Source organism: Otolemur garnettii, unplaced genomic scaffold, assembly GCF_000181295.1.
Source record: "Otolemur garnettii isolate 467f Iridium unplaced genomic scaffold, OtoGar3 scaffold00041, whole genome shotgun sequence".
NCBI lineage: Eukaryota > Metazoa > Chordata > Mammalia > Primates > Galagidae > Otolemur > Otolemur garnettii.
In genome coordinates this window covers 3,861,341-3,889,288 of record NW_003852436.1, presented here as the reverse complement: position 1 = coordinate 3,889,288, position 27,948 = coordinate 3,861,341, and the positions used below count along the sequence as shown (strand labels likewise).

The 27,948-nt window shown below is 35.8% G+C and overlaps 1 protein-coding gene across 2 annotated transcripts in view; it reads right to left on the bottom strand.

The window, feature by feature from the left end:
• Positions 1–945: 945 nt before the first annotated feature.
• USP38 (ubiquitin specific peptidase 38) overlaps positions 946–27,948 on the bottom strand; it is a 39,684-nt gene continuing 12,681 nt past the window's right edge. Inside the window, exons 4-10 of one of the 2 annotated variants that reach the window (XM_003790187.2) lie at positions 27,001–27,102; positions 22,914–23,072; positions 19,181–19,374; positions 15,714–15,807; positions 12,309–12,415; positions 8,971–10,330; positions 946–2,172 (exon numbers count right to left, since the gene is read on the bottom strand). In XM_003790187.2, coding sequence (XP_003790235.1) covers positions 2,011–2,172; positions 8,971–10,330; positions 12,309–12,415; positions 15,714–15,807; positions 19,181–19,374; positions 22,914–23,072; positions 27,001–27,102 — 2,178 coding nt within the window. In that variant the 3' untranslated portion in view covers positions 946–2,010. The remainder of the gene's footprint in view (positions 2,173–8,970; positions 10,331–12,308; positions 12,416–15,713; positions 15,808–19,180; positions 19,375–22,913; positions 23,073–27,000; positions 27,103–27,948) is intronic. The other variant, XM_023513457.1, reaches the window with a different exon arrangement.

Here is a 27,948-nt window from a genome sequence, read left to right as displayed (position 1 = left end):
TAATCTAGAGATGATTTAAAATATTTGGGAGGATGAACATAGTTTATATGCAAATACTATGCCATTTTATATTAGGGACTTGAGCATCTGGGGGTTTTGGTATGAGGGAGAGAGGGGTCCTGGAACAAGTCCACTGCAGATTCTGAGGGAAGACTATAACTAGCATTTCATTTTTTGCTATCATTTTGAAAACTCAATACATTATCTTAAAAAATAAAATCCTCAAAAGACTTGATATTCATAGATAAAACCATACAAGTCTGATAGCCTTTATGCAACTTCCTAGAAGTATCTTAGCCTAATATCAATGCACCAAATATTTAAATGACTTTGCCAATTTTAATAAATGCCAAGACTATGCAATTTGATTATAATCAGTAGCCAGTGGCTAACCAAACACACAGGGAAGCTCAAAAATTCACTATTAGAATGAGAGGAAGACCACAGGAAAGCATGATAAAAATTATTTTGGGTTCATTCATTGATAAGGAGGAGAATCTTAAATAATTCTGTAAAGCACTTCCAGTTTTTAATCCAGTATGTTTTCCCAATCTTCCTGGTTACTAGAAACAGGTTAGGAGTGAGAGGGAATGTAATGAAAGATGAGTTTTGTTTTTTAGCCACTGCCATCAAGCTTGGGAAAAAGATAAACTCCAAATCACCAAAGACCATTATTTCCTTAAAATGTTTTCAAAATAAATAAGAGACCAATCTTCAGAACAATGCACAACTAAGGATAAGTTAAAACCTTTAGGAAGGGGGATAATTGGGATAACTCTTGAACACCGTATAATCAAGACCCAAGAGAACTGACGCGTTTCCAGTTTCCTGGCAAAAGAAAATTTGAGGAAGGTAGAGGCTGGCATTTTAACATTTTATCTGAACCCACAAAACGAAAACTGCAAAACGCATGACTCAAACAAACAGACAAAAATCCATATGTACAACTCTAAAAATATGTGATCAATGTTTAATATTCTGAGGATTAAATCACAAAATCAAGAAAGATTTTTTACTTAGCTAGGTTCATTTCTTCTGAATTCTTCTAAAGAGTTAAAAATGAACTACCACACTTAATGATTTAGAACCATCAGATTTTACTTCTGGAAAATCTAATACCTTTCAAAAAGTTATAATTTTAATGTTAGCACAAAAATTATTTCCTAACATTTCATTTTTAAAAAACTTATTCTCAGCCAAAGATTCCTATTTTTTAATTACAGTACTGCAAGGCACATACAGAACTCACTTTCTTCAAAACACACAGAAGATATACTCCCTGAAATAGAATTTTAAAATCCTTGAACAATTAGAAATACTATAAAGTTAGCAATTTTTAGGTAAAAATGTTGCTCCTATAGGATCATGCACCCTTCTTAAAATCAACTCAGCACATATGTATAAATAATCCTTTCTTAAAACATTTGTACTTGAAATGCAGATACAGTGATGCTGAAAACAGCACTAAACAAAATCCTGAAAAGTACTGTAACTTGATACATTTTATGTTATTGCCTTCATTAGAGACTGTATCATCTCTAGTCTTTTTCAAAGACTTGAATTTAATAATGGGGTAATTACATTAGAAATAAAGGATTTTTTTTAAAAAACAGTATTTTCTTTACCTCTGGCATCCATTCTTTTATAAAGAATGCTAAATGAATTATATTCTTTTGCAGTAAAACTGAAGATAAACCATTTAAATGTTTCTACCAAATTTAATGCAGCTTAATTAGGGACCAGGTACATATTTTCCTCTGAACGTTTTTGGTCAAACATGTCTAACCATAAGCTTAAGCAAATAGAATTTTAAGAGGTAGATTTTTTTCCCATGATGGATTTTGTTAATAAATGTATTGTCAAGAAAATAAAAGTAAGTATTGGTTTTCTTAAAGTATAAGGGTCCAAAAGAAAAATAAAAGATAGATATAGTTATTTGTTACAGTCTGACATTTTAACAGTCAAAGTATTGGGTTTTTTGTGACTAGTGCATTTTGAATTCTCTTAGGATCAAAATACGAGTCTGCCAACTGTATTAAATCCTCCTCCACCCCCTCCACCAGTTGGTCCACAGCTTCCTGGTGGGTCATTGTCATCAAATCCATTTGGCCGAAATGAACAGGAGGCAGATGCAGCTTGTAGGGCTCGGGCTCGAGCATTCAACTCTTGTTCCTAAAATTAAAAATAATTTTTATGAAATGAAAACGTAAATACAATGCCTGAGTATATCACCTATACAAATATCTTAATCTTTGGTGTCCTTCAAATCTCAATAACTTTAAAAATATTGACTATATCAAATCTTTATCAAATCCTTACCAAATGATATGAGGCACACAGTCTTCTTTGGAGCAACAAGGCAGAGAGCAAAATCCTGGTGCAACTCCACAAACAACAGATCCTAAAAGCCATTCATACTGCTTCAATATCTCACTTCGTAAGAGAGGAAAGTAAAGCCCCTGAGCCATAAAATCTCTCTACAGAAAATACAACAATTGCTGTGACACTCTTTAACACATAGAGGAATAGATTCTTTCCCGATACACAAAGTGTAGAATTCAAAGCTTATCTCAATGGATTACTCTTTATTAACTGGAGCTATATGGATATGGGTGATTTCACTAAAAGGTAAAAATATAAGAAGCCTAAATTTTTCCTATGCTTCCCTTAAAACTTAAATTTCGTAAGACTGGCCTCAAAAAACAAAGATGAGTAAAACAAAGCTTATCTCCTTACGTTAGTACTTAAAACTTTTCCTTACCAGATTAATAGAGCTTTTATCAGCAATCAGTCATATTTATTTACATTGCAAGCACATATTAGGTTGTAACAGTATTGGGTATTTAGCGTCAAAGGAAGTAAATGTGAATAAAAGATGGCAAATTCATTTGGCATGGTGTAAAACTGGATTCCAAAAGTAGGGGCCCACAAACTCTTTGGAAGAATATTCAAAATATTCTAGCATGGGCCTGTTTTCCTGTGACAGGATTTAGCTTTCAAATGAGGTTGCTAATAATAAGGTCTAAAAGCCACTGGTAATAGCATGTAACTCTTAACGTGTTAGCATAATCCTGAAGGACTTTCAAAAATATAGTTAACATTAATAACAAAAACTATTTTTCCAATTTTTCAATTTAAATCCCAGTAACTATTCTACCTGCCCAAGTAAATATTATTTCATACTTCTAGCTAAAAAATTTTAACTATTTTTCCCTCTTCATAAGGTGCTCAATTTTTATTATGAAGAAAAATGATCCAGTCTTATCCTGACATCTACCCCTCATATTATGGACACTTTATTCCTCAATAGCATACAGTGTCTGCTGTATGACTCCCAATGCACAGAATGACCAAGAATCACATTGTTAGAGCTGAAAGAGACCTTTGATAAGAAACCCTCATAACAGAATGCCCTAATTAACCTGTCTCTGGTAAAGCAATTTAATCTGCAAGATAGTTCTTGCAATTCTTTTTGTATCTACTATGTTATTTACAACATTTATAATTGCTGGCTTCTCTGTGTGATGCCTACCCACATAGTATATTTTTTTTTGTTTTTTGAGACGAAGTCTCACTATGTCACCCTCAGTAGGAGTGCCATGGTGTCACAGCTCACACAACCTCAAACTATTGGGCTTAAGCGATTCTTTTGCCTCAGCCTCCCAAGTAGCTGGGCACCTGCCACAACGCCCAGCTATTTTTGTTATTGTTGTAGTTGTCATTGTTGTTTGGCAGGCCTGGGCTGGGTTTGAACCCACCAGCCCCGGTGTATGTGGCCGGTGCCCTAGCAGCCGAGCCTCCCACACAGTATTTTTGAGGAAATGTGTGTTAATTTATTCTCCAATCTGTAAAATTAAAGAGTTTCAAATGTTACAGATAGAAAATAAAAGCCATAGATATACCACAGACACAAAAATAAAGACCAAAATCTTCATTCCTTTAGCTCTATAACGTATTAAACTATCCGAACAAGCAACAAAACTATGACTCTATATCCAAGAAGTAATATTTGGTTTCAGATTCAGATGGTATTCTCTAGTGAGTTAAAGCTGAATGAATATGTAAGATAGAGTTTAGGAAATTCGGTTCCCAAAAGACACGGCAAATTCTGCCTAGACTTAGCGTGGTGGCTCTCCCCTGTAATCCCAGCACTCTGGGAGGCCTGAGGTGGATGGATTGCCTGAGCTCACAGGTTTGAAACCAGCCTGAATCAGAGTGAGACCTCATCTCTAAAAATAGCCGGGTGTTGTGGCAGGTACCTATAGTCCCAGCTACTCGGGAGGCTCAGGCAAGAGAATTGCTTGAGGCCAGGAATCTTGAGGTTGTGAGCTGTGATGCCATTGCACTCTACCAAGGGTGACAAAGTAAGCCTGTCAAAAAAAAAAAAAAAAGAAAAATAGAAAGCTGTTGTTTGTGGTAGATATGGGAGGGATAGGCGCTTAATCTTCACAGTATGATAGTGGCATTTACACAATCTTTCTCTCCCTGGATCCTAACCAAAGGCATAGTTTTTGTGAAACTAGCCATGAAAAAATGGAGATATTCCTAATGGAAGCTGGACTGAAGGAAGAGGAAAGCCCTTTCCAAAATTTACTCTGAGATCTACAATTTGCATTATTTTCCTATATGTCAGGCTATTTATTACCTAGAGTATAAAATGGTTTGTCACACAGGATTTTCTGCCCGGGCTTTTCAAAACCACTAATCCTGCCAATACTAGAAAAGGCAACATTTTCTTTGTAACACTTATAAATCTGGTATGGTGAGTTTAATTTAGATGTGGAATCCTAAAATTTAAAAATAAAATCCTAAAAATAGTAAAATTATCTCTTTTTGAGATAGAGTCCCATTATGTCGCCCTCTGTAGAGTGCCATGGCATCACAGCAACCTCAAATTTTTGGGCTCAAGCGATTCTCTTGCCTCAGCCTTTCAGTAGCTGGGACTACAGGTGTCCACCACAATGTCCGGCTATTTTTTCCTTGTAGTTGTCATTGTTGTTGAGCAGGCCTGGGCTGGGTTTGAACCCGCCAGCTCTGGTGTATGTGGCCGGCACCCTAACTGCTGAGCTACAGGCACAGAGCCAAAAGTAAAATTATCTTGGCTTGGTGCCTGTAGCACAGCGGTTACGGTGCCGGCCACATGCACCAAGGCTAGGGGGTTCAACCCTGGCCCAGGCTAGCTAAACAACAATGACAACTGCAACAACAACAACAAAAAATAGACGGCGTTGTGGCAGATGCCTGTAGTAGTCCTAGCTACTTGGGAGGCTGAAGCAAGAGAATCGCTTAAGCCCAAGAGTTTGAGGTTGCTATGAGCTGTGATGCCATGGCACTCTAACAAAGATGACAAAGTGAGACTGTCTCAAAAAACAAACAAAAGAAAACAAAAGTAAAATTATCTTAAGGTGAGTTTTTAGTGTGATTCTGAACGCCATGCACAAATATGGAAAGTTCCTATGTAGTACTGCTCAAGAGCAAAGAAATTAAAAATGTTCCCTCTACATCCTTACTTTTTTTAGTGTTTAATAAATCAGTATAATACTATTTCTTAAAGCTAAAGCTGTATTCTAATCTAGATATAGTAATCTACTATAAAGCATGACATGTTTTATAATATAAAGCACTAGATATGAAATGGGCATAATTTTTTTCTCTATTTTTTAATTTCAGATTAATATGAGGGTACAAATGATTAGGTTACAATGTCTATGTTAGGTATGGTCCCTGCTGTAGTTGTGTCCTGCACCCAGGAGGTGTGCCAAATGGGCATAAATTTTGAACTATACTTCAAAAATGGATATAAAAACAAAAATGGGAATATGAATAAACACACACAAAGACATGTTCTAGGTGTTCAAAATGACAGCAGAAATACAATAGCTGATAACTTTTGTATACAAAATCTCAACATTAATTTCCCACTGCCTGGCAATTAGGTTTGTTCATCAGCATAACAGAATAAATCATAGAATCTCTCAATACAAAATTAAAAACCAGAATAATTTGGTTAAATGGTATGAGAAACTTTATAATTCAAGCCTTTATCAATCACATTCCTGTATTTTAAGTGAATAATCACAACCTAAATATACTTAAGTTCCTAATTAGAGCTGAATACTTATTATTGCTTTAAAAAGGCACTTGGATAATGAAATTTTAATAGCCAGTCTTAACATACATAAATTTATTGTACAATTCTGCAATATCGTTTTCTGCATTAAACAACTTGCCAATATGAAACTTCAGATATAATTTTTGACTGCACATCACTGAAAAACTGAATTCACATAACACTTTTCCTTTATAAAAATATAACCTTCAAATAATAATGAAAAGCTGCTCATGCTCAAACACTGTATATAATCAGAATGTAATGAGGCAACTGGTAAAACAGTTAAACTGGAAAGTCATTTAAAGTGAGGATGTAATGTAAGTAGCTGTTATGGCTATAAAAGCATTTGGCATTCCAATCACAAAAATAGAGTAGTTTTTCTTTCAAAAGCCATGTTTCTCCTTTTATAAATATATTTCACACAATTACCAACAATACGAATTTTTTTTTTTTTGAGACAGTATTACTTTGTCGCCCTCAGTAGAGTGCCGTAGCGTCATAGCTCATAGCAACCTCAAAGTCTTGGGCTCAAGTGATTCTCTTGTCTCAGCGTCCGGAGTAGCTCACAGGAGTACCATGAGGTACCATGCCTGGCCTGACAATACAAATAGTTTTAATTTTTTTTTTTTTTTTTAGACAGAGTCTCACTTTGTAGCACCCTGCCTTAATACAAATATTTTTAAAAGTCCAGATTGTACTAGGTCGGTCTACATTTCATATTACAAACATTTTCTACTTCAATTTAACCCTCTTCTCTCATTCTATCTCTCCAATCTTTTTTTAAATCATAGCTGTGTACATTAATGCATTTATAGGGTACACTGTGCTGGTTTTATATACAACTTAAAATACTTAGAACAAACTAGTTAACATAGCTTTCACCGCACTTTCTTATTGCAGTTTGGCCGGTGCCAGGTTTGAACCCACCACCCTTGGTATATGGGGCCGGTGTCCTACTCACTGAGCCACAGGCACTACCCTGCACTTTCTTAATTATTGTTAAGACATTTATACTCTACACTTAGTAGATTTGACATGTACCCTTGTAAAATGCACCATAGGTGTGGTCTGACCACTTACCCTCCCTCTACCCATCTTCCCTCCTCTTTCCCTGCCCCTCTTCTTTCCCCTTTGTCTTGGGCTGTAGTTGGGTTATAGCTTTCATATGGAAGTGTGGATGATTATATATTGGTTTCATAGTAAAGGTGAGTACATTGGATACTTTTTCCTCTATTCTTGAGATACTCTACTAAGTAGGATATGTTCCAGCTCCATCCGTGTAATCATAAGAGGTACAGTCTCCATCTTTTTTAAGGCTGCATAATATTCCATTGTGTACATATACCACATTTGTTAATCCATTCATGGGTCGATGGGCACTTGGGCAGATATTTGCACCAGAATGTTTATTGCAGCCCAATTCATAATCTCTCTCCAATCTTTAAGAATCACAACAATTAATAACTAGTGCTTTTAGGATATCCATTAAGAGGGATACAGTTAAATATATTCTATTTCTATTACTTTGATCATAGGCTGACTGGCTGTCAGACGAGTCTTTGGTAGTGAATCATTTCTAAACAAATATTCTGAATTTCTGTTTTGTTCTGTAATGTTTTTATTTTTTTGAGATACAGTCTTACTTTGTGCCCTTGGTAGAGTGCCAGGGCTTCATAGCTCACAGCAACCTTCAACTCTTGGGCTCAAATGATTCTCCTGCCTCAGCCTCACAAGTAGCTGGGACTGCCAGCACCTGCCACAGTGGTTGGCTATTTTTAGATATGGGGGTCTTCCTCTTGTTCAGGCTGGACTCAAACCCATGAGCTCAGGCAATCCACCCACCTTGGCCTCCCAGAGTGCTAGTATTATTGGAGTGAGCCACCATGAGCAGCAGGTTCTGTAATGTTTATTGTTTTGTGTCACTGTACAACACTGCTGTACTTCTTTAAATAAAAATGTATCATGCATCATTATTTGCTATTTTATAATGTAGTCAATTTGAAAGCTTTTGAGTAAATTTCCCTCTAAAAATCAGTACTATAGTGGCTCATTTCTTCTCTTATTTTATCTGTATATTTTAGTTTTATGACTCTCAAATAAAAAAATTTAAAAAATCTACTCATTTAAACTCAGAATCACTTGGGACTATTCAATATACCTGCAATTTCCTTTCCTATGATTTCACCCATAATTTACTATTGATCCTTTATGTTCAGTACAAGCTAGTAGGCTTCAAAAAAAATACTTTCAGTAAGACCTTTATTAACTTTAAAGTAATAAAAATCACTAACTCCTTGAAAAAGTGTATTTATGAATAAATTAATCTCATGAAATATTTATTCCATGGCTTTTATTTACTAATTGTACAATGTCCTTGGTTTTACTGCCCAGATACTGAAAGAATACAAATATCCTTTCTTTACACTACTGTTTAGTGTCATCTTTTCCATGTGAATGTCAATAAATAGCCCTTCAAATATTTACACAAACATCTTGCAAGGATAAACACCAAATTTAGCAGTTGTTTTTCCTGGTAATTGAGACTTAAGGTGAAGAGGCAGGATACTTCCTTCCATTTTGTTAGATGTTCTGTATGACATGATTTTATAATGAATACATCTTCTTTAATTAAAAACAAATAAGGTCTTCCATACAGCATCTAATTGCTACTTTTCATAATTAATTTGCAATATCAGAAAGTAAGACAATTGAATTATATAGGTTTGGCCAATTTTATATAAATCCAGACTCAAGTTTCAGAATTCCTTGAATATGTTTAAGTCCGAGGACACTCATTTAACCACCTGTCAATTGTTTAATATTTTCCACAAATAATAAAGCTTACATTTTCAACTTACCTGTAAATATAGCTTATTGTCTTTTGTTATAGCATCCATTAGTTCCTTCTGTAGAGGTGGGTCTCCATTTATCCAGAGGCCATTGGTTGGATTATTACCACTTATCCCATTAGTGGTGTTCTGTTTTTTATACAAAAGAACATAAGCTGTGTCCTTTGGAAATCTACTTGTAATTTTCTGGACTGACTGAAATGAAGTAAATGTCACTCTACTGTCATTAAATAAAAACCATTCTTTTGAAATTTCCTTATTTTCCAAATCCTGTTCAATAACTGCAGTGGGACTCTCTCTCCCTAGTAAATGACTCTGGGAGGATGCTAATGCCAGAGTTTCAGGCTGATGGCACATTTGATATGAAGACTCTGTACCTGTGATGTTTCTAGCATAGGAATAGTAATGGCCACTTTCAGAGGATACACCGGAGTGAACGACAACAGAACTTAATAGATAGGGTACCAATTTTGGGCAGCAAGGTTCTTCAGTCCCAGAAGGCTTTAACTTTTTAGCTAGGTTTTCACTAGTGTCATTGAAGCCCACATCTACAGACCAACTTTCTGACAATGAAGAAAAAGAAGTAGTTCTTTTAACTGGCAACTCCAAAACCAGTGGCAGTGACACGTTGTCTAAAATTTTCCTTCTTACATGATATTTCTGATCATAAGAAAATCTCAGGAGAGTAAGAATAAGGTATTCAGGTTCCTCCGTGATTTGCATAGTTTTCTCAGCATTCTGAAGAGAGGCACAGTTTTCACAATAATATTGGTTGTCACCAGTAAGAATCTCCGGAGCCAAAAAATAATTTAGTAAGTCAGTTACTGAAGGTGTGGTTTCGCCTCCTGGTTTCTGAGGTACATCTTCATTAACAAGATTCTTGTCAGATTCATTAGGGATGGAAGTGTTTTCAGTACAGTAAAACTCATCAAGAGAACTGCCTATTCTTTCATTCACAACTGAGTCACAGATAAAAGCAGCTGTTGCAGGATTATAAACTACTGGTTCTTCTGAAGGACCCGGTACTGTGGGTTGCATTAGATCACTACCTTGTGTACTGGGTGATGATGCTGGACCTTGGAAAGACAAGTTTTCCATAGAAGAAGAAGGACAAAAGGCAAGTGAGAGATCTGTAAAGGCTTCTACTTTTTGTGAGGTACTCCCGCAGTTCAAACAACATATATGAGTTTGTAGTTTTCCTCCAAACATTTTCTCTATTAAGGTCTTCTCACCATCAATTATGCAAGAAGTCTCTGTTAGTACAGCTGCTTTACTATCTACTTCCTGTAAAGAAGTTTCACTGTACCCCAGACTTTCAGGAGACTTATGTGCGGACTGAACTTTCAAGATCTTTTCTTCTTCATGGAGCCTGCAGGAGAGTATATCATTATATAGCTACTTCATTTAAGCTTAAATGTCATTATCTATTTAAAAATATTCATTGTTTAAATAAATAACCAAGTTATTTTTATCATATATAATGCTTAATTTGAAAAATAATATTTTTTTGGCTCAGTGCCTGTTGCTCAGTGGTTAGGTACTGGCCACATACATGGGGGCTGGTGGGTTTGAACCCGGCCCAGGCCAGCTAAATAACAATGACAACTACAACAACAACAAAAAAATAGCTGGGTGTTGTGGCAGGTGCTGTAGTCCCAGCTACTTGGGGGGCTGAGGAAAGAGAATCACTTAAGCCCTAAGTGAGGTTTGAGGTTGCTGTGAGCTGTGTTGCCACAGCACTCTACCGAGGATGACATAGTAAGACTCTGTCTTAAAAAATAAATAAAAAATAAAGTTTTTCATCTTTTCATTAAAAATAATGTTTAATAGTTCAAGAATGCAGAAGAGAAGTTAGGAGGCTATTACTACTCTATATTCTCATTAAACCTTCTTCCTGCTGCTATTTTATAGCACTTATTACATTCACAGTTACTACTTACAGTAGAACCTCTCCTTTATAAGTAATAAATGGGACAACATATGGAGGTGGTCAACATAAGGACCTAGGCTTACTGTACTGATACATACAAGAGCAACATGTCTGGTCTATGAAAATCAGGTCAACTTAAGGAGGAGGTCAATGTAGAGAAGTGGTCACCCTGAAGGGTCTACTGTGTACCTGCCTGCCTGGCATCTCACAGAAAGTCTGGCACAAAGAAACCACTGAATAAATCCCGAGTTGAATGGAAGGAAGGTTGCACATATTGAGCCTAACGAACTTTACTATTCATTAACACAAAGAAGAGGGAAGAGACAGAGAAGTATAAGAAGATAATACGTTTCTTTAAGTGGTTAGAAGACCACCTAAGTCCTATAGTTACGTACTGATTAAAGTAGTGATTCCTTAACTTTTTTAGTCCCAGGACTCCTTTATACTGTTGAAAATATAATAACTAAAAACAATGCAAGTGCTTTTGTTTATGTGGATTATATGTATCAACATTTACTCTATTTAAAAACTGAGAAAAAAACTGGTAACATATTAGAAATATTACCTTTAGAAATAACAAACCCACTTCATGTTAATATAAATAATATTTAAAAAATGAAACACAGTTATATTTTATAAAACCCGAAATGAATTACTGAGAAGGCTGGTACTGTTCTACATTTTGCAAGTAAGTATCTGGTTTAATTGAAGACAGATGGGTCCTCCTATCTTCTTGTCATTCTATCTATTGTAATATAGTTTTTTGGATGAAACAATAAAGAAAATCTGGCCTCACAAAAATATGTTGTTGAAAAGAGATGACCTCTTAACATCCTAGTCACGGCACAAAAAAAAAAAAAAGAAGAAAAGAAAAGAGAAGACCTCACACACTCCTGAAAGTGTTTTGGGAACCCTTAGGGGTCCTTGTATTACACTTTGAAAACAGCTGAATAAAGAAAGAAAATCTAAAACAGAAACGAAATGAAAAACAAACCTTTAAAAAAAATAATAACTGCAAGAGTATTTTAAAGATTAACACTTGAAATGTTTTTTTTTTTTTTGAGACAGACTCTCACTTTGTCACTGTTGGTAGAGTGCCATGGTATCATAGCTCACAGCAACTTCAAACTCTTGGGCTCAAGTGATTCTCTTGCCTCAGTCTCCCAAGTAGCTGAGACTATATGCACCTTCCACAATGCTCAGCTATTTTTAGAGATGGGTCTTGCTCTGATTCAGGCTAGTCTTGAATTCATGAGCTCAAAGGAGCCACCTCCCTTGGTCTCCCAGAGTGCTAGGATTATATAGGTGTGAGCCACTGTGCCCTGCTTGAAATATATTTTTAAAGGTAAAAATACTAAGCATTAATAAACTTATGAAAAGATGCAATTCAAATCATAATTTGAAAAATACTTTTTACCTGTCAAGCAGAAACCTGAGGTATTCAGAACAGTCTTGCTGAGACCTGGGAGTAAACCATGGAGGTCTAGAAGCCTCAAAGAATATCCGAGGTGCGTATGCTTCCCTCTTTTGATAGCAGTGGAGAAAATACAAGATGCATGAACTAAGTAACTGAAATCTTAATATACAATGTTTAGTGAAGATTATATAAAATTACATTGCACCCAGTCTTTCCTATAAAGTGCCAGGCACAAGGGCAATTTAGGGTCAGATAAAATTACTTAGAAATAAGTCTAGGTAATGGAAGCCTACTGCAGAGGAGAATTGAGAACTAGAAAAATGTGACCTGCTCAAGGTCATACAGCTAAATATGTGAAAAAGATGATTACATTAGAACCCAGGTACTTAACACTTGATGTAATATTCCTGTCATTATTCCTCTCTGACAGTCATGCGTTTGAGTTCACAACTTTTTTGAAAAGCAAATCAGAAAAAAGGGATTCATTAATAAATATGTATCTTGAACAAAGTAATAAGGGGAATAAGTCTATACAGTCATGCAAACCTACTGTAGGTGAAAATTTCCTTTACTGGGGGTACATGTTAGAAATGTACACAATTCGCTGATTTTTTTTTTTAAAGTTCAGAAGAACATTTTTTTTTTTTTGAGACAGTCTCACTTTGTCACCCTTGGTAGAGTACTATGGTGTCATAGGTCATAGCAACCTCAAACTTTTAGGTTTAAGCAATTCTCTTGCCTCAGCCTCTCAAGTAGCTGAGACTACAGGTGCCCACCACAATGCCACTATTTTTATTTTATTATTTTATTATTTTTGAGACAGAATCTCACTTGGTCACCCTTGGAAGAACGCTGTGGCGCTATGGCTCACAGCCATCTCAAACTCTTGAGTTCAAGTGATCCTCTTGCCTCAGTCTCCCAAATAGCTAGGACTACAGGCACCTGTCACAATGCCCAGCTATTTTTTAGAGATGGGGTCTCGCGCTACTCTTGCTCAGGCTGGTCTTGAACCTGTGAGCTCAGGCAATCCACCTGCCTTGGCCTCCCAGAGTGCTGGGATTACAGGCATGAGCCACTGCTCCCTGCTTCTAGAGAGGTACTTTAGACTAGTGGTTGATCATGTACTCCAGAGTGATTTAGGCTCAAATCCTAAATTTTGTCATGGCAAAAGAAAATAGAAAAACCTCAAAAGGCATCTGAAAAGATGAGATTATAATTTGAAACTCTGGAATTCTCCCAACAGTTTGAATATCTGTGGCATATAACAATGGAGTCTTCAGTTAAAGAAGACTAATTCACCCAAATTATGGGTGTTTATAGCATTTTGAAGAAAGTAGAGCATACTGGTCGAACATGGGCATCAGTCATTTAGTTCAAATCCCAATCCTGTTTACATGTCTGCATGAGCAGGCAACTTAAGCAGGTAGATTAAACCCGGTTTCTTCATTTGTAAAATGGGGACATACCTTATAGATTACCTGATACACTGGTTTTGAAGATTAAGAGATGAAACACTTAATGAAGGGGCTAAAAAATGTCAAATGCTCAATAAACATTAGCTTTGTTAATCATAACGTTAAGAAGAAAAAAAGACTTTTCAATTATATAGGGATATCGACCTACCTAAAATAAACCCTGTCAGTCTGTTACCAAAGGTGGTCTCAACTGTGACAGAACTTTAATTAGGCTCTTATTAATTTCTATTCTTCTTTTCTTGGTAGCAGAAAAACCTCCCTTAAGGATTTTTTTTCTAATAGCTCTAATACAGTTAATATAATATATATATGTGTGCATAAATATACATATGAGGTCAGAAAATTAAGTTCATAAACTCATCCTAGAAAAAGTACTACAGACCTCATTTCTGAATATCCCTATGGTCACCTTTGAGGTACTTCCCTTGGGAAGCTGTGCATGGATGCCAGTGCCTAGTCTACCCTTCAAAACAATTTTAGAACTCTTTTTGCTGGAATGGCCATCAGAGCTGTTGTTGTAATACAAGGTCTGAGAATCAAGTTTGTGAACTCATTCTTGAAAAATAAGTACATACCTTACTGCTGAATATCACTACAGTCACCTTTATGCAGTCTCATGATAAGCGTTCAAAGAAGAATCTCTATGTTCAATGAACTTAAGGTTAGGTTTTGAACCTATACACATGAATAATATGTATTAAGTGTAATATATTATTATATTCTGGGTTTATTCTGATTGCCTTTGTCTCACAGTACTGCCCTTGCCCATCTGGTGACCTTAGTGATATTCAGCAATAGAGTATGTAGTACCTTTTCTAGGATGAATTCATGAACTTAATTGTCTGACCTCTTATATACATATTATATGGTAAATTCAGACTAGGAATAAAGCTAGTACAGAAATCAATTTACTATGAAACAATGGGGGAGTGAAGAATAAGAAACTTCTCATTTCTCTTGGTCCTATATATTGAATTTAATATGTGAACATATTCCCCCCAATAAAGAATAATATCATCTCTTTGAGTATATAACTACTCACAGGCCATCATTATCATCTGTCAATATGTCTCAATTCTTTCTATTTAAGAAGCTGTACTAGAGAGATTTCTCAGCTTGTAGATAAAAAATGAGGTATTCCCATCAACCAAATCCCATGAATTCTTAAATTATCTTTTCTTCTAGCCTAGCTAAAACTGCTCATTTCGACCACTGTGAGACAAAGGCAATCAGAATAAACCCAGAATATAATAATATATTACACTTAATACATATTATTCATGTGTATAGGTTCAAAACCTAACCTTAAGTTCACTGAACATAGGGATTCTTCTTTGAATGCTTATCACGAGACTGAATAAAATGTCTTTCCATAAATGTTTTTTGAATGAATACTTAGTATATATGACCTTCTTTGTCATTAGCATAAATTAATTTACTTTGATTACTCTGTGGACATAAAATATCACAAAATTTTAAGGTTCATAACTTAAGACAAACTGAACTACAGAGATCTTTAGTAATAATGAAAGGGCATATATGTAAGAAAAGAGAAGGAAGCCAAGGTACTACAAAATTATTTTAGTAGCTTTTATCTGTAAACTATTAAAGATGCATTTAAGAAGAATTATTCCTGAAAGAGCTTTATTTTTTGGATAGGTAATCACATCATATTTGTATTAATTTTTAGAATATGGGTCAGCACAATATTCATCTGTAAGCATTGGAAACAGGGAGAAGAAATAAAAACTTAGGGCATATCCTGACATTTAGATATTTTAAGCAGTATCTCTTTAGCATTTCTAAGTGGATTTGTTATGCTAGGTAAGATATGTGATACTTCATCCATTAAAAAAGTTCAGTATAATGCCAAGTACAAAGAATACTGCAATGCAGTAACGTAAGCATAATTGCAAACATATACACTCACCTGTGTATGAGCCAAAAAGGCAAAAAGATGCTGCAGTTTCTTCATTAATGAGTTGCATCCATTTAGATTTAAAGATAATACTTGTCTCCTGAAACTGAAAAAGAATGAAATATAATGATTTATGTGTATATGTATACACGCACATACATTTTAAAACACATTTTTAAAGGCTAAAAGAAAGTTAGTTCAAGGACTCATTACCCTGAAGTAAAACATCACTTACCTGATGACCCTTTACCTAACAAAGTAACCACCTATAATATAGTAAGAAGGAAGGAGAGAATGACAATAAATGGAACACGTATTATATGGCCTAGGTGTTGTCACATGCTATGCCTATTTTCTAGATTAGCAAATAGAAACAGATTAAGCTATTAGTTATAAGTTAAGTAACGTATACATTCTTTCAAATTTGCAGGAAATAAAAAATATGCTATCATCAAAACACAATGTAAAGTTAAAGTGATTTAAAGAATGTGGTAATAGTATAGCATCGGAAAGGGTAAACTATTCAAAAAAATAGTACAGAACTACTGGGTACTCATTTGGAAAAAAATGGAGTTCAATAATATATTATGTTACCATAATGCCAAAAGAATAATTAATTAAATGTAAAACACAAAACTACTACAGTATTTAAAATAAAAAAGGGGAAACTTTAGAGCAGCGGTTCTCAACCTGTGGGTCGTGACCACAGAAACTATATTAAAGGGCTGCGGCATTAGGAAGGTTGAGAACCACTGCTTTAGAGCTTTTTACAATCCAGACATTATAAATGAGAAGTAGCAGATTAACCTATGGAAAGTAAAAGAATTTCAATCACATGACTGGAAGGAAGCATGTAACAATGGATTACCATCCAGAGCATATATAAATCAAAACGAAAATGAAAAAGACCCAACAAAAATGTTTAAAGAAAAGAATAGGTTTTTTAGAAGACAAACACAAATGAATAAAGAAAACAGAGAGGGTAAAAAAATCTATAATGGTCAGCGATATGCAAACTGAAACAAAAAGACAATTTTCCTCCAATTGGAAAAAATTCCAAAGACTAATTTGCTGGTAAGAGATACAGGTCCATGTATTAATATATAAGTTCAAAATACCATAGTATTTTTGGATAGTAATTTGGGTCTAATCAAAGAAAATGCTCTATATTGCTCTAATGTGGAAATGTTTCCAACACAAATTATTAAATGAGAAAAGAGAGTGGTTAGAAAGAATATTTAATTAAAATTCTCTAATTTTTTTTTAATGCATTTGTTTTCATATTAGATATGAACTCATCATAACTGTACAAAAATGATATGGAACAATGTATACAAAATTGTTAATATATTATCTTTGGGAATGGGTGTGTTTGATTTTTGCTAAGTATATCTAAATTTTTTTTTAAACCACAAAGCATTAACATATTACTTAAGAAATAAAATACTCTGTTCTCCTATTTAATAATACTAGATTGATTTCTGGCCACTCTTCAGTAAGAGGGGCTCTTGACAGTTACAGTTGCTTTGGGTCTCTGCTTTCTCTTGTCATCTGTAAAATGAGATATCTGGTCTAGATGACCTCTAGTGGTAAGATATGGACTCTTGTACCTAAGAGTATACACTTTTTCTTTAAAAAAAAAATTCCAAATACAAACAGCAGAAAACAAAACAATACACCAAACTAAACCAAAACCACCTGAGTGATGACATTATAAGCTAAGGCCCCCCAAATAAAGCTAACTCTCCACTTTGCTTTTTATGATTGATTCCTCTAGGCAGACATGACCATTTATTACAAAAGCTCACAATAGGCAGACATGACAATTTACAAAAGCTCACAGCTCAATTTGTAAACTTTATTGGGCAAGTTCCATGAATACTTCATTGGTAATGAAGATAAAATTTCAACCAGAATTTTGTCTTTCAGGAAGTTCATCATTATTGTGTATTTTCACAGATAGAATTTAGATAATTAAAAACCTCTGAAACCTAATTGTTTGATTGCAATTTTTTTTTTGTTTGTTTAGAGATAGAGTCTCACTTTGTCACCGTCAGTAGAGTACTGTGCCATCACAGCTCACAGCAACCTTAAACTCTTTCAGTAGAGTACCATCATGTCACAGCTCATAGCAACTTCCAGCTCTTGGGCTTAGGCGATTCTCTTGCCTCAGCCTCCCAAGTAGTTGGGACTACAGGTGCCCGCCATAATGCCCAGCTATTTTTGTTGTTATTGTTGTTGCAGTTTGGCTAGGGCTGGGTTCGAACCCATCACCCTCGGTATATGGGGCAGGTACCCTACTCACTGATGCCCTCCCTACTCACTGAGCTACTCGTAGGTGCCACCCACAAAAAAAAAAAAAGTAAATAAATTCATAAGAGGGCAATGAAATATGTTGGTTTAGAAATCTGTTCAATAACTATTGCCTTGGGGAAGGAAGCAGAGCTTAAACATTTTTTGTTTTTTTGAGACAGAATCTCACTCTGTGGCTCTCAGTAGAGGGCTGTGATGTCACAGCTCACAGTAGCCTCCAACTCTTGGGCTTAAACAATTCTCCTGCCTCAGCCTCCAAGTAGCTGGGACTACAGGCACCTGCCACAACGCCCAGCTATATTTTGTTGCAGTTGCCACTGCAGTTTTAGCTGGCCGGGGCTGGGTTTGAACCTGCTGCCTTTGGTATATGGGGTTGGCACCCTACCCACTGAGCCACAGGCGCTGCCCCAGAGCTTAAACTTTTTAAACACCAACAATGAAGTTGTTAACTTGATAAATAAAACATCTACAAGCAGATAAAACTAAAAATGATCTTAAAAGATACAGAGGTTAGGCTGGATGCAGTGGCTCATGCCTATAATCCTAGCACTCTAGGAGGCCCCAGGTGGGTGGATTGCCTGAGTTCATGAGTTCAAGACCAGCCTGAGCCAAAGTAAGACCTTGCTTCTAAAAAATAGCTGGGCCTTGTGGAGGGCTCCTGTACTTGGGAGGCAGAGGCAAGAGAATTGCTTAAGACTAAGAGTTTGAGGTTGCTGTGAGCTATGAAGCCATGGGACTCTACCAAGGGCAACAAAGTGAGACTATGTCTCAAAAAAAGAAAAAAAGATATATAGGTTAAAAAAAATACAATGTCTTATGGGATACCAGAACAGCAAAGTATTCTATGACACTTAAAGTCTTTGGAAGAGGTCCAGTCAATTCCTCTGTGACACTATTAAATATCAAATCAGAGTAAGTAAGAAAAAATAGTGGGATTCTAAATGCAATGAATAATGTAAATAATCAAGAGGAATTCTATGTTAACAATTTAATAGTTTCTGAACACTAAAAGCCATTTCATATCTGAATTAAGGTAATGTAAGAAATGTTAACACATTTATACCACTGATAAAAAAAATAACATGTAGATAATTCCACCACCTTACATTTCATTAGTATGCATCAATTTCTACAGTTAAAATGCAAAGATTTCAATTTAAACTTACTCTGTGGCCATAAACAATGCTTGTATAACACTATTCATATAACATGTATTTCCTAGGTTAATTAGACCAGTTTTCCCAGTTTCAGATTTCCCAGAAAGTCTAGACAAGTAAGATGCCAAAGAATTGGATTGAGAAGTCCAGGCACTTTGATTGAGAATCAACTTAATCTTCTCTTCACTGGGCTTAGGAAAATCCTATAGATCATAAAAAGGAAAAACAGCTTAAAGGTAAAATAAAAACTATTTTTATTATTAATAAACAGCATAAAGAAGATCCTTACATTGACATTTGAACTTTCTTTTCTCCCCCTTAGTTCTGAAATCACTAATAGTACCTAATGAGTCATCAAAAAATCAAGTTACACTGCATGGCAGAGTAATCTCTCCTAATGGCAGAGTTTATCAAGTTGAAGAATAGGCAAAACCCAGAAATCCAAGTCACATTTGAACAATTTATATTCCATATCTGCCAGCAAAATATGAGAGTTTTTACAAAATAAAACTCTGAGATCAGAAATTATACTGCAGTGCTATGTAAAGGCAGAAGAATGAAGACTTAAATTAGTGCACAACCGAGTACGCTAAAGAATATACATTGTGCTGTCAAATTTTGTAATAAAAATGTCCCTTTTCATTCACTACTTTTACTCAGTATTAACCTTTAAAAATAAAAGGCCAAAGTAATTAGGGGAAGAAAAATGAAAGCATGTAGGCATGATGACTTCTTACTCTGAAAAATAAAACTCAATCTTACATTTAAACATACAGAAAACTACTACAACATACAGATTCTTCTTATCTGCTTTGTGGAGTATGAGATAAAATTTTAAGTGTAATTTTTTTTTTTTTTTTTTGAGACAGAGCCTCAAGCTGTCCCCCTGGGTAGAGTGCTATGGCATCACAGCTCACAGCAACCTCCAACTCCTGGGTTCAAGTGAGTCTCCTGCCTCCGCCTCCCAAGTAGCTGGGACCACAGGCGCCCACCACAATGCCTGGCTATTTTTTTTGGTTGTAGCCATCATTGTTGTTTGGTGGGCCTGGGCTGGATTCGAACCCGCCACCTTAGGTGTATGTGGCTGGCGCCTTAGCCACTTCAGCCACAGGCGCCGAGCCTAAGTGTAATGTTTTTAAGCATAAGTAGAGCACTGGAGAATAAAGGAAGTTGGTAAAATCAGTAGGGCTTTTCTAGACTGCTATTACCATTTTGGACTTTAAAAAATGAACATTTTCTGAAAGAATTTTAATCTAATTTTTTTGTTCACAGCTAAAAGAAAGTGCTTTCTTAGGCTAAAAGTGAGTCCCTTGCTTCTTCCGAGCCATTTAAGTTATCAGAATTTTTAACATGAAAAGCATTGAAAAACTGAAGAACAGCAATAAATTAACAAGTGTTTAACAGCTTTAATCTGTGGACGCAGTGACATTGTCAAAACAGATTAACAGTTCCTATCAAATACATGACAAAATGTTCCTGTCTATAATTAATTTCTGCAGTGTCAAAGTACCATACTTGTGGTACACATTAATTAACAGTCTTATGTTCCAGGGTCAACCAAAATCAGTGTGATTTAGATAAATGGTAAAAGGAACATGTTTTTAATCCATTTCAGATATAGAAGAAGTAAAGATAATGAGACCTTTATATTGTACTTCAGACCTCAAAAAGAAACATCAACATTAATAGAAAGGATTCCTTTTTTTCTTTTTGTTTTTAAACAGTTTTACTCTGTGCCCTGGGTAGAATGGCCTGGTGTCTTAGCTCACAGCAACCTCAAAACTTAGGCTCAAGCAACCCCCCTGCCTTTTAAGACCTACTGACTGTAGGCACCCACCACAGACCCCAGCTAAGGTTTTTCTGTTTTTAGTAGAGATATGGTCTTGCTTTTGCTCAGGCTGGTTTCAAACTCCTAACCTCAGGTGACCCACCTGCTCAGGCCGCCCAGCGTGCTAGGATTATAGGCATGAGCCACTCCACCTATCCATCAATAGAAAGGATTTCTAATAACTTCTGATTAAGTCTGGCTGAGTTAAGTTTTCCAGTTCTTTAGTTATACCTTGATTACACAGTAAGTTTACTGAGAGGAAAGTGTGTTTACTGTGACGCATTTTTTCAACACAAACAGCATCACTGCATTTTAGATCCACTGACTATACAAAGTTGAAAAACAAGGTAACTCAGGCAGCGCCTGTGGCTCAGAGGGTAAGGCGCAGGCCCCATATATCGAGGGTGACAGGTTTGAACCTGGCACTGGCCAAAATGCAACAAAAAAATAGCTGGGCGTTATGGTGGGTACCTATAGTCCCAGCTACTTGGGAGGCTGGGAGGCTGAGGGAAGAGAATCGCCTTAGCCCAGGAGTTGGAGGTTGCTGTGAGCTATGATGGCACAGCAATCTACCGAGGGCAATAAAGTGAGACTCTTAAAAAAAAAGAAAAACAGGGTGACTCCACAAATAATTCAGGTAAAGAATTTAGGTATTCATAAAAAGCCCATAGCAAAAACAGAATAAAAAATAGGGAAAAAATCAAAGTCAAATCTTTTTTTTTTTTTTGAGACAGAGTCTCACTTTGTTGCCCTTGGTAGAGTGCCATGGTGTCATAGCTCTTAGCAACCTCAAACTCTCGGGCTCAAGAGATCCTCCTGCCTTAGTTTTTCATTTTAGTAGAGATGGGGTCTCCACTCTTGCTCAGGCTGGTCTTGAACTTGTGAGCTCCAGCAATCCACTGGCTTCAGCCTCCCAGAATGATAGGATTAAAGGTATGAGCCACCACACCCAGCCCAAAGTCAAATCTTTCACTGAATTGCCCTTTCTTAAGATGTGCTTTAACATATTCTAATATGTCTAATATTAGCATGTAAATGCAAATTCTATGTTTGTATACACCTAATGTAGTATTTCTTTTTCTTTTTTTTAAAACATAGTCTCACTCTGTCACCCTAGGTAGAATGATGTGGTGTCTTAGCCCACAGCAACCTCCAGGTCCTGGGCTTACTGTAGCCTCACAAGTAGCTGGCACTATAGGACCCTGCCACAATGTCTGGCCAGTTTTTAGTAGAGATGGATTGGGGGTCTTGCTCTTGCTCAGGCTGGTCTTGAACTCCTGAGCACAAGGGATCCACCCACCTGGCCCTCCCAGAGTGTTGGAATTACTGGTGTGAGCCACCAAGTACAGTTGTAGCATTTCTTTTTAAACAAATTTCCCTAAAAGCTGTTATAAATTTAAAGATATGCCTTATAAATTGATGGCATTGTAGAAATGAAAAAAAATCATGGTTATTAATTTAGAATGATGATGGCAGCAAGAAAATTACATTAATGAAATAATTCTCATTGGAGTTTTCTTTCTTTTTTTGAGACAGAGTCTCACTTTGTCACTCCTGGTAGAGTGGCGTGACATTATAGCTCACAGCAACCTCAAACTCTTGGGCTCAAGTGATTCTCTTGCCTCAGCATCCAGAATAGCTGGGACTACAGTCACTTGCCACAATGCCTAGCTATTTTTAGAGATGGGGTCTCACTCTTGCTTAGGCTAGTCTTGAACCTGTGAGCTCAGGCAATCCATCTGCCACGGCCTCCCAGAGTGCTAGGGTTACGGGCGTGAGACACTGTGCCTGGGCTGGATTTTTCAAACAAAAGTCCACTACCATAAAACAGTAAATAGGATAGCTGGTTATAGGAAGGTTTCACCACATTCATCTATTACATCTTGGTCTATATTGGTACAACTATCATCATACCTTTATTGCCTCTAGAATAGGCTCGTAGAGATCTGGAAATCCTGAATAATGGTACATCATACAGTGTATCAATTCGGTTAACTGTACCAAGAAAGCTGTACTAGAAGGCAGGCCATCACTTTTGAAAGAATGAACCAAATTAACTACATGAGGAACAATCTAAAGAGAAAAAAAAGACAAATATTCCTTAATTGGCAACAAATTCTCTAGGCTACAAATCGAATGCAAATGTTATGGCAAATACTTTTCTCTAAGTTCAGTCACAGACTTTTTCTATGAAAGTAACAGAGTTAAAAATTTCTAGAATACCAAGGTAAATCTAGTTTTCAGTCACAAAGAATGCCTTAAGGTGAAAAAAATGCTATTAAATTACATTTACCCGATCATTCAATAGGAACACATTTTTAAAAAATAAAGCTAGAATTAGGTGAAGAGCTCCATCTAGTGTGAATTTTAACTTTTTCACTTGAAAGAATTAAACATACTTTGCACATTAAAAGTCTATTTCAAGGGAATTTTGAAATAACTATGTAACTAAAATTATAGCTCAGTTAACAAGATTACTTTCAGAATAAGCACCGAGATGATAATTTTGTGTTAGTCTGCCTATCTTTACTCAAAGCTCCATTTCCCACCTCCCCCAAAGAGAGTTAGAAATGTCTATTATTTTTAAGTAACTGGTCTAAAATAGAAGGGAAATCTAAAATCATCATTGCTCCTAATCATAAAGAAGTCTGTTAATGTTGATAATCAGTAAAATATTCTTTCACTGTAAAATTAGACTAAAAAGTCAAATGGTAACAGAGCCAAGAGGTTATTTAAAATAATAAAACAAATTCCATTTTAAAGAAATGGCTTAGGGCAGCACCTGTGGCTCAGTGAGTAGGGTGCCAACTTCATATACCAGAGGTGGTGGGTTCAAACCCAGCCCTGGCCAAAAACTGAAAAAAACACAAAAACACAAAAAACAAAACAAAACAGAAAAAATGGCTTAATCCCTTAGCATGATACTGTACATTTTCCAATTAATCATAAATTATAACTAGATACTACATATTTACACTTCTTGTGGTAAAAGAGAGCTTACTATGTTCTATTTTAAAGTTGTTAACTCATGGTAAAAATGAAGTTATATCTCTATTAGGATCATATCAAACAGCAATAACAGAAATCACAATAAAGCTTCACTCAACTCCCTTTCCTTCCCACAAAAAGAACAATCATATCTAGCTTTATTCTTGTGCTTCAGGTCTTAAATTGTATTTTAGCTCTATTTTTTTTTTTTGGCTGGGGAACCCGCCACCTCCAGCATATGGGGCCGGTACCCTACCCTTTTGAGCCACAGGCACTGTCCGTATTTTAGCTTTCATACTACCTTCCTTAATCTCCATCACAGGTTTTGATGTGACCATAAAATTACCAATTTCTCTATTGCTATCATCCCTACATTTCCAAGCAAATCTAAATTATTATTATTATTGTTTTCTGAGACAGAATCTCACTATGTCACCCTCAGTAGAGTGCCGTCACATCACAGCTCACAGCAACCTCCAACTCTTGGGCTCAAGTAGGATTCTCTTGCCTCAGCCTCCCAAGTAGCTGGGACTACAGGCACCCGCCACAATGCCCAGGTATTTTTGTTGCAATTGTCATTGTTGTTTACCTGGCCTGGGCTGAGTTTGAACCCTCCAGCTCTGGTGTCTGTGTCAGACGCCGTAACCACCATGCTATGGGTGTGGAGCCAGCAAATCTAAATTATAACTATCCCATAAAGCCACATCTACCTGATATTCTCTTGCTAAAATAGTCAGAAATCCAAAATTAGTTTCCTCAAAACTTAAAGGAGAAGAAAAAAAAGAGAAAGGAATTTTTTTAATGATTGAATTTATAATTCTAAATCTTCTAAAAGCTTTTCCAGTGTACATTTGGTCTTTGCAATCAGGTTATATGGTTATCCACTAAATGGTCATATTATCATTGACAAGGAAATAAGACTTAGCTATTTACAGTTATGGAAACACATTTCCAAACAGGATGTTACTTTCTAAATTCCTGAACGTTGATTTTTTGAATGAGAGAAACTAAATATTTCTAAACATTATTATAATACTCAGGAAACTTAAGTTACTTTCTGAGGAAATGTATAAAATATTAGAAGCTTTGATTTTTTTGGTCTCTATTATTACTATCTGCCACAGTGGGTGTTTAGAATAAGATTTTTTTCTATTTAATAAAAAGCATATAAAAAGTTGCCTAACCTGTAACAGTGCATATTATAACATCAATCTCAGGTGGCCCTGATATTCTAAACATTTAATATAATGAACATCAGATGATGTTGACTCCAGATTTATGCTTATACTCAGCAACCCCTAGTCTTGAGTCCTTCACTGAGTTATATGGAGTCATAGGTGATTCAGTTACCACATGACCCACTACTACATGTCTATGTTATTTTTAGTGGTGTACTGGGTTAGGCTTTAGACACTATTTAAGCAATATTTAGGTCTTTGCTTTTAGTTTTTAGTAAGCCAGATCACAATTTTCAATTTATGATTTAAATTTTTTCCTTCAAGGGTAGCTTCTCAGAGAAGGAAAGAAAAAAAAAAACCAAACCAATTTAGGGCGGTGCCTATGGCTCAAAGGAGTAGGGTGCCGGCCCCATATGCCGGAAGTGGTGGGTTCACACTCAGCCACAGCCACAAAAAGAACAAAACAAAAACAATATTTTAAATAAATGATTTAATACTTGTTTATTTCAATAAGTCAAATATTTCAAATTCAAATATTTATCTTTTTAACTACTTTTTTCAGGAATAAAAGCAATACTAGGTAAGGAGCTACCTTCTATCTTTTAAAAAACTGTGAGCAAAAAAATAGGTTTAGAGTGTAAGTGACTTATCACAGAAATATAAAAATGTCCTCAATACGAACAGCAATAAACATTAGAGTGAAAGATAAAGTTATGTTAGAGAATCTCCTTCCTTGAAACATTGAAACCAAAGCCTTTTCTCAAATGACTTACACACAATTGTGCCTAAGGACACAGACAAATAATTGATGTTTTTTTCCTTGGAAGATTACTTGCTAGTAACCTGCTATACTGGCTCAAGTTTGAGTTTTGTTTGTATAGCAAACAGATACAAGGTTATCGCTTCATAATGAAAATGTCAAAATTAGAATAATTAACTGCAGAAATCACTCATCCTAAGTGATAATCTATAATGCAATTCCCTGTTCATAAGGTTTACAAACTACAATGCCTGTTTGTCGATTTTTCTTCAGTAGGAATAAGGCACTAAGCAAGCCATGTGAGCATGTAGGTTTCTAAGGTTATTCATATTTCTGGCTAAAAATTATGCATTTCTCATTAGTCTCCTTGAAATTTTGTTATGGGGAATCAGTATCCCTAAGACTTTTATATTGTGATCATACCAAAAAGAAGTTTCTAGTTCTATAAAATTGAGGATCAGACTTTGGATAAAGCAGGAAACCATACTAAGGTTCTACTTTCCTGTGAAAATTTATATAGATACATGAACAGATTCCAGAAACATTTTGTCATTCTTCCTCTACAATAACTGATAATCAAATAATTGAAATCAAATCAAATCAAAGCCAGTGAAGTAGCTCACTTATAATGCACGATTGTCTATCTTAAAGGTGAAGTCAATAGGATTTATAGGATAAGGCTGAGAGAGAATGAAAAGGCCTAACATTAGGTTTATAAAGCAAGGACTGAACTGTTTATGTCTTTGAAATCCTAAAGCAGTCAGTGGCTTTCAACCATTTTAATCCTTCTACACTGTCGATACACACAACAGCCAGCCACCAGTGACATCTCCCATGTAGAGCAGTAATTTTCAATTGCTAGCAGTTGTTTCAAGTGGGGCAGTTTTGGTAAGAAACAAACATTCTAAAATACATTCCTTGAAGGGAAATTCCACAATCTTAATTTTCTAAATTATAAAGCAACATGAGAATAGTTCAATTTAGGACCAACCTACAATCTTTTCATTTACACATATATTAACCTAAATTTTAAAAATGAGGCTTTTTCTATGTAGAAAGCTATGTCATAACTTACCAAATGGAACGCCTCTGGAGAGTGCTGAAAACTAAGCAGCATGTGAGAAAGAACTGCAAGAGCACCAGGTCTCACAAGAGGAAACCAAAGTCGATTAAAAACCTTCAAAATAAGACAAGACACCCATCTTAAGAGTTCGTAGGAAAATAACTCTGTTGGTACTTACTTTCCTAGGGCTAAATATTATATGTGAATGTCTCTCTTCCTGGAAAGTTCTATCATAACATGTATTAATAAAGTTTGGGAGAAGGAGAAAGTTAACAACGTGACAGAGATCAGGGAACTATAATGGCCTAACCAATTCATTAAACTCCCTAATTAAAGGAAAATATGTCAAACTATGTTCAAAGGTGATAGCTCCCTGGTCTACTATTCATTCAATTCACTCAACAAATACTTGAGTAATTCACTCAAGTAATACTATTGCTTGCCATGGCTCTAGACACTGTGGACACAACAGTGAATCAAAAAACCATTTCTATCTTATAGGGTCTTACCATCTAGAGCAGTGATTTCAACTGGTGTGCTGTGGCACCCTGGTGTACCGTGAAAATTTTTAAGACCATTAATTAAATTATTTTTGAAAGAAGTTCAAAGTACAGTAAGTATGTATTTTTTCTCTTTTTTTGAGCAAAGTAATTTATTTCTTTGAGACACAGTCTCACTCTGTTGCCCCAGACTAGAGAGTCATAGGCATCATAGCTCATAGCAATCTCAAACTCTTGGCCTCAAGTGATCATCTTGCCTCGATCTCCCAAGTACCTAAGACTACAGAGTTTGTAGGACAAGCTCCTGGCCAGTTTTCCTATTTTTTGTAGAGACAGGGTCTCACTCTTGCTCAGGCTGGTCTGGAACTCCTGAAGGAGCTCAAGCAATCCATCTGCCTTGGCCTTCCAGAGTGCTAGGATTACAGGCATGAGCCACCATGCCCAGCCTTTATTTTTTTTT